Source organism: Eretmochelys imbricata, chromosome 6, assembly GCF_965152235.1.
Source record: "Eretmochelys imbricata isolate rEreImb1 chromosome 6, rEreImb1.hap1, whole genome shotgun sequence".
Taxonomy (NCBI): Eukaryota; Metazoa; Chordata; order Testudines; family Cheloniidae; genus Eretmochelys; species Eretmochelys imbricata.
The window spans coordinates 57,458,865-57,466,803 of NC_135577.1; the positions used below are offsets into that span (position 1 = coordinate 57,458,865).

At 45.1% G+C, this 7,939-nt stretch overlaps 1 protein-coding gene across 1 annotated transcript in view; it reads left to right on the forward strand.

Annotated features, from left to right (window-relative positions):
- Window positions 1-4,157, forward strand: part of EXT2 (exostosin glycosyltransferase 2) — a 94,560-nt gene extending 90,403 nt beyond the window's left edge. Inside the window, exon 14 of the mRNA XM_077818574.1 lies at window positions 1,701-4,157. Coding sequence (XP_077674700.1) covers window positions 1,701-1,839 — 139 coding nt within the window. The 3' untranslated portion in view covers window positions 1,840-4,157. The remainder of the gene's footprint in view (window positions 1-1,700) is intronic.
- The last annotated feature ends 3,782 nt before the right edge of the window (window positions 4,158-7,939 follow it).

Sequence of the window (7,939 nt, forward strand, 5' to 3'; positions counted from 1 at the left end):
TCCAGGCCTGGGCCTTTCCTGGGCAGAGAATATTTGTGCCAATTTAACAGGTGTTCTGTGATGCACCCTGTTGCTCCCATTTTACCCTCCAAACTCCTTCTTGTTTGTTTCCTACTGTAAGGATTTGAACACCTTTGGGGGGGAAAAGAGGGCGAGGGCAGAGCATGAATCGTCTGCACTGCTTAGCTTCAAACCCTTTCCACATTTTTAAGCTAGTACGAGAGTGACTGTTACAGGTTGAAAACAACTGTGCAGAAATGTAGCACTTTCAAAAACTCTGACTCTGTTTTCAATTGTTTACTCTTACTGTAGTTAAACAGGGAGCTAAAGGATGGCTTAAAAGATGAGGAATTAAGTTTTGAAATCCAGTCTTGAGAGTTTGTTGGGTAGTGCTGAAGCAGTCCCCATTGCAAAACTGTCACATTTGGTGTGATTGGCCAAGTCTGCTCAGGAAAGCTATATTGGAGACTGAATGACCCCCTCACCCTTAGAAGGGTTGAAAGTGAGCATGGGGGTGGAGAGCAGGAGAGACTTGCCCTGAGACTGTTTACAGCACACCACTGTCTGGAGCAGTCCTAGCTTGCTTTCTCTAGCCAAAATTCTTGCTACTCTTTTGTCTGTTCTTTTAATTTGTGACCAGCAAAAGAAGCAGTGACCCTTTATTTTGTGAATGGCTCTCCATTGTTTGAGCATCTTGGAGGCTTACTTGCTGTGACTTTCAGTGTCAGAAGCTTTTTAAAACTATTGTGCTAAACACAGACCTAAAATTAGCTAAACACTGGCTGAGATAAGATTAGCTAGGTTTTCCTTACTCTGCCTCCACCACTCCCTGCCTTGCAATGAAGAGATTAAAGGGGGACTGTAAGGTTAAAAATCATGCACTTTAAAAAAACAAATAACCCTCTCTGTTACTCTGCTACTGACACCTGAGATTATTACAAGTGAAAGAATGATCAGAAATCTAATTAATTTTTCACTAATTTTGATGCTTTACTGTTCAATTTTGCTTCATATGGACAGACAGACTCATCAGTTTCACTTTAGTTTTTTATTCTGCTTCACTTTTAGGGTCCCAAGCACAATCAATGCTGCTGACTTCATACAGGAACGTTTGTTTATTTAGTAAAGAAAAACCATTTCTGATGGAGTCTAAAAACCAGAAATAACATTTCCATAGGTCTTCAGTTTCATAAATGCTTGGTTTTTGCAAAACCTTCATTATGAGTTAAATTTGACCCACCAGTGGCACTTTGAGATGTGTTGGCAGCTAATCTGTTCTACTTTACAGCATGTGTTGCTTTAAGAATGACTGGAATTCTAGGGGGAGGGAGAAGGGAAGCTCTGACCTCCATGTGCACATGTGTTGCTGGCAGCATCCCCTTGCTCTTCACTGTGATTAAATGGATAAATCAAAGAGCACTAGCCCTCTTCCAAACCCTCTGTGTAGCGAGACTCCCTCTCCTATTTCCTAGTAGCCAGTGTGGAGAAATCTTTCCAGGAACATGAGAGAAGGTTATTGAGTTCTTTTTAAACTTGCATCTGATGAAGTGGGTATTCACCCACGAAATCTTATGCTCCAATACGTCTGTTAGTCTATAAGATGCCACAGGACTCTTTGCTGCTTTTTAAACTAGTTATTTTGGGGTGGGAGTAAGTAGCTGGCATGGTCACTTAGTTACATTGCTGTCTTTTTCACACAGGTCCGAATGCATCAATAAGTTTGCCTCTGTCTTTGGGACCATGCCCCTGAAAGTGGTGGAGCATCGTGCTGATCCTGTCCTGTACAAAGATGACTTCCCTGAGAAATTGAAGAGCTTCCCCAACATCGGCAGCTTGTAAAAGGCAGCTTGGCAGCAAACTTGAATATAAAAAACAGTGAGAGAAAAAAGATGACCAGTGCTAAGATGAGCCTGAGGCCTTGAAGGAAAATGCCAGCGTGTGGGTTATAACTGAGGGGAAGGGGATTAATGCCAGGTTCTGATATATTAGTCCGTCCTTCACAATACACAGAACAGTAATGCAGAGCACAGAAGCTATTTCTGTATTACAGACAAATACAGGACAGGCTCTATGCTTGAGTCTACTGAAAATGCCAAATGCTTTTTTCCAGTGGAGGTTGCTTATACGGAAGAATAGAGCAGAATCTTGCTGTGTAAGGGTGCCTTACATGACTCACCTGTTCTGTTAAATACACTCTTTTAGTTTGATGCAATCACCAGTATAAATGCAAACTGCTTTCAATACTGGCTACAATATGTATCCAGCCTGTTTTTCCCCCTGTGAGGATGGCATGCCTACCTCCATTGAGGTTAGTTGTTGGCTTTAAGTAATTGAGCAACAAAGATCCCTGCCTGGCTTTTTTGCTTAGCAAGATAAATGTTTTTCTTAAAAAAAATAAAAAATATAATACAATCTTTTGTCATAGGGTTTAGGGGGCTAAACATTTTTGCATTAAATGAAAAATATTTCAGTGGGTATTAACACAGATCACAGCCAATGGGACGGTCTCCTTAATTTAAAGACTTAGGGTACGTCTACACTACCCGCCAGATTGGCAGGTAGTGATCGATCTATCAGGGATCGATTTATCATGTCTGCTGTAGACGTGATAAATTGATCGCCGATCGCTCTGCCATCGACTCCTGTACTCCACCGCAGCAAGAGGCGGAAGCGGAGTCAACGGGGGAGCGGCGGCAGTTGACCCCGCACCGTGAGGACGCGAGGTAAGTCGACCTAAGATACGTCAACTTCAGCCACGCTATTCTCGTAGCTGAAGTTGCGTATCTTAGGTCGATTTCCCCGCCCCCCCCCCCAGCCCCCTTCCCCCAGTGTAGACCAGGCCTTAGACTATCCCTACTATCACTACACCTCTCATATGTGTGTATAAATCTCAGGTATTCTGCTATACTCATAGAAGCGAAGTCCATTCAATATAAAAGACATTTTATGGAGAGGAAAATGTATCTTCTGGCCTTACTATGTTTTTGCTATCCCCAAAGCCTCCTCTTATCAAGGTGGAACAGTTGTTTGTTCATTTGGCGTATCCATGTACTGGGGTAACAGCTAAGATGCATGTTTATATATGTGAACCCTCTTCAGAAAACAATGTGCTGTAGGATAGATTGTCGTACACCTCCATCTGCAGGACTTCGACTTTACAGCTGGTGCGTGTATGTGGAATATATTAATAACACATACTTAGCAAGCAAACCCACAAAAGCTGCTCTCATTTGAAAAATTGCCAAGTGTTAGCCTGTGATTAACCTAGAGAACGCAGTGCCACAGGATCTTACTTGAACAAATGGCTTAGTATAATTTTTAAAGGTTAGACATTTGTTATGGTGAGTCAAGCTGTTTCTCCATGGTTAAAGTTGATCTGAATATTATCTGTCTACACTAGAGACAATAAAATTTTCAAGGATGATCAGTCCTCGTGCTCCAGCATATAAACTGATCCCAAGCTGGAACCAGAGAGGAAGTCTCCTCTTTACCCAAATGGTATAGTGTCCATCTATTTGGTGCATTATGGGCAGTTTGCACTTTCCTTACTAGCAAACTGTTGGAGGCATCATATTTGATGGGCAATCTTTCTGTTACAGTATGACCATTCTTATAGTTCTGCCAAACCCCAAACAGCAGGGCAAGTGTTAGCACTCTTAGTTCATCCCTCTGCCTTGAGAGTGACAGGCAGCAATGGCAAAAAAATCAAATGGAAGTCAGGCCAGAAACAGGAAACATCTGCTCCCTGTTTCTGTCACCCCAGTAAAACTTCCCTCATTGCCCAACACTGTGGAGGTGTTGGGAATGAGAAGCCTGTTAGAACAGTAGCTGTGAGGGGATACTTCAATTTAGAACTCCCAAGGGAAGTGTCTATAAACTAGAGGTGGGCAAACTACGGCCTGCTGGCCACAGCCAACCCACGGGACCCTCCTGCCCGGCCCCTGAGCTCCTGGCCCGGGAGGCTAGCGCCTGACGCCTCCCCTGCTGCCTCCCCTCCCGCGCAGCCTCAGCACCCCGTGCTGCTGGCGCAACGCTCTGGGCGGCCGGGCAGCGCAGTTGCAGAGCCGTAGCCTGACCCGGTGCTCTGGGCGGTGTGGCTGTAGCACCACAGCCACCGGTGCTCCAGGCAGCGCGGTAAGGGGGCAGGGGGGGTTGGATAGAGGGTAGGGGAGTTCGGGGGTGTGGGGGTGTGGAGGGGTCGGGGCGGTCAGAGAACGGGGAACAGGGGGGTTGTATGGGGCAGAGGTCCCGGGGGGGCAGTTAGGAATGGGGGGAGGGTTGGATGGGGCAACGGGGCAGTCGGGTGGAGGATCCGGGAGGGGTCAGGGGACAGGGAATGGAGGGTTAGATGGGGCAGGAATCCTGGGGGGGGGGGTTGGATAGGAGGCGGGGGCCAGGCCACTCCTGGCTGTTTGGGGAGACACAGCCTCCCCTAATCGGCCCTCCATACAATTTTGGAAACCCAATGTGGCCCTCAGGCCAAAAAGTTTGCCCGCCCCTGCTGTAAACTAAATTCTCTCATTCTTGGGAATGTTTTAATTACCGATAAATTCTAGGACTTGTTTCTAGGGCCTTGCAGTCTTTGCTATGTTCTGACTGTGCTGTGGGGGATGGTAGTAGGCAATGGCGGGGATAGCTGTCCCAGTGATGGTAATGCTAATGACTTTTTGCATACAGGGGGTACCACTGGGTGAGGAACACTGTTTCTCTGCTGCTGAACAGTTCTTCCCTGCAGCCTCCACACATGCACTTACTTCCTGAGTCTGTTAGTTTATGTCTGAATTATGTCCTTGTCCCACAGACTGCAGCTCACTTTCCATTAAGCTGCTTGTTTTTAAAAGGGAAATTATGACAGCATAATATGCTACTGAATTGACCCAGAGGTGGGGGGGGGTCTCAGGATGGCAGAGGTTTGGGAGTGTTCCAGACAGAGAACTTCTCCCCTGCACACAGTCTTGAAAGTGCTGCAACCTAGTAGTTCCTTCTCAAGTTCATAGGCAAAGGTTGCGTGTAGTTTTTGCACAAACACTTATAGCACAAGGCAGATTTCAGACTGGGGGGAATATGACGGCCTAGAAATAGAAGTGGTGGGTGGCAGCCTGACAAAGAAGAGCTCTGTTTAGCTCGAAAGCTTCTCTCTCACCAGCAGAAGTTGGTCCAATAAAAGATCTTACCTCACCCACCTTGTCTCTCTGAAACCCACCTAAAGTCATCTCTAGGTTTGACACTAAGTGGGCAACAGCCCCTCATGGCCAAGATCTTTTGGGCTTGAGCAAGTGTATCTTCCTTGATAAGCCCAAGAGCCATTACGTCAATTAACCTGTCACATTTTGTCCTGCATCATTTCACAGGTGTTTTTTATATTCCAAACTCTGTTTAATGATGGTATGTCTCCGTTCTGTGGTATGGAAAGTGATCAGAATATAAAGTTGGGCAGCTGTCTAAGTCTATAAGCTGGGCCACTTCCTCAACCCATTTATAATTGTTGTGTTTGTTTCTGAAAAAGATTCAAAAACTGTAAAATAGCGAAGTGTGTGTGAGAGAGAATTGGGATGATTCTATTGTCGGTCATTAAATTAAGAGAATAGTTACCTGTTCAGCTTGTATGTTTTATTAAAAAAATTAGCTCAAAAATATTGATTGTGTTCTGTTTTACTTCTGAAGAGGTGATTGTGTACATTCCATAAGGAACTGTGGAAGTATTCTGAAAGGAAAACTGCAGGGATTGATTCTTTTTGCTGAATAAATCTGTATTAAAACATGAATATCCACAACACTCTCTAGAAATAATTATCATTATTTTAACATCTTCACAACTGTTAATGGTGCTCGTGTCTTTCAGTGGGAGCTTTTACTCTGGACAAACTCTTCCCATATACCCCTCCAGAGAGGGTAGATTTGCCATTATTTGACAGTACTATTGAAGGTTTGGGGGGGCCGGGGGGTGGGGAGGAAGGATAACTTCCCTTTTACTCAATGGTTTAATTGTAATGCTATGGATGTGTCAGAATTCATCGCTTCCCACTTTGCTGGGAGTGGTCACTCTTTGCAGCATTAAGGGTTATGTGCTTAGGAGATAATTTGGGAGACCTTTGAAATGACCCACCTGAATAAAAGAAGGGGACTTCCTTACAAACAAGGAGGCTGCAAACATGAAGGGTCTGGATCTTGGGAGAAGGGCAGGTGGATAAGCTATCTTGACAGTGGCATTCTTTGCAACGGCAGCTTCTTATTTCCTCTCTGTTCAGAGACACTGCCATGTGTTTTTTAAAATACATTGCATGCTGCAAAATTACCGAAATGATGGTGGGGGCACCTTGTCATTTGTATAGGAGGACAAAGTGGGATGGTTACCCAGCCAATTGTGCAAGTCTCAGGGATACATTTTTAGCCTCACTGACCCTGTAAATGATTTGTCAGCTCAGTCTCTTGCCCACTTCAGAGCTCTGCTATCTGATTACAGGACATGCCGATTAAGTCCCCAGCGTTCTGAACTGCTGCTTTCCTGCTGTCTCCAGCTCTTACACTGAGTCCCGCCCCCCGTTGCACCTTCACTAGTATTACTTTAACTTGCTTTACTGCAGCAGCTATCTTTCTAACTGCCTTTAATATTCAGCTCAACGGTCAGCTCTTCGAACCCTGGATGCCTAAATTTGGCTCCTAAATCCATATGAAAATAAAAGTGGCCTTATTTTCAAAGGTTCTCAGGACCTGCAACTCCCATTTCTTTCAGTTCATGGGTGAGCGTTAAAGCGGGCCACTTGTGTTAAGGTGCCTAAGTATGGATTTAGGAGGCTTTTAGGCATTTGGGTTTGAAAATACTGACCTGAGCTTTATGACGACAGATTATTCTATCAAATGAGGTCACTCTGTGGATGCTTGTGCAGATGCAGTATGGAAGCAGAGTCTGTTATGCTGTAATAGACCTCTATAAGAATGCCATTTGCTTGGAAGCATCCCACAGTGGTTTATCGGCCACACAGAAATCTACTCATCCACCAATGAAATATAGCCTCGTCCGCAGTGAAGAATCATCGCGGTTGTAACAGCAAAACTACAACCGTGTAGTCAAGAGGTGAAAAGTGGTGGGCTGCTTCAGGGAAGCAGATTGTAATGATCTGAGCTGGAATTGAGGCAGGACAAAGGTAAGTATTCCAGTTTTCTTGGAATTAGTTTTAAAGGCTCACGGATTTTCAATTTATCGGAACAGCTGCAGGGCTTATTTTTTTTGAAAATCAAACAGTAGCTTCCACTTCTACAGCACGGATGTTTCATTTTCCTGCTGTCATGTAGACTCTTCCTTGCAGTAAAAGCAGGGGTAAGGGGGAGAAACAGAGACAAAACTGCACTGTCCAGTGCCTATAGCAGATGCTATGTGAGGTGGAACCTGGGAAAAGCTAAGTTAGCTGCGCTGTCTTGCTGAGGAGCTGCGAAGAGCAGAGCAAAGACCATTGAGAAGTTCGAACCGTACTGACAGACAATGGGAGCCCAAGAAAGTTGTTGTGGCAAAAACAAAAAACCTTCCCCCAAGCCCAACAATAACTGCATCTCTCCGCTGGAAGCTGCATGGTCTTGAGCTAAACAGCTGCAGCTCCCTTCACATGAGCATTTAAGCCACTAAAAAAATCCAGCTCCCAGAAACCAGTTTGCAAACATACCTGGGTAGGGAGGAAGAGGAGGATCTTTATGCTGCATTCCACCTCGCCTCTCTGTCCTCCCTTCATTGCAATCTGTCTGAGAGCAAGGTTAGCTAGGACAGTGTAGATTGACATTTGATATTAGTGGGGCTTTTAGCCTCGCACCACACTTGTGTGCAAGTCCACATTCCTCACAAGCAATAAAATGAAGATGCTTCAGGTACTCAGAGCATTCGCACTCCCCTCTCTGTGAGTTGCTCACTTAACCCCCTCCGGGAGGTCAGTCAGTATTTATTGTTCCT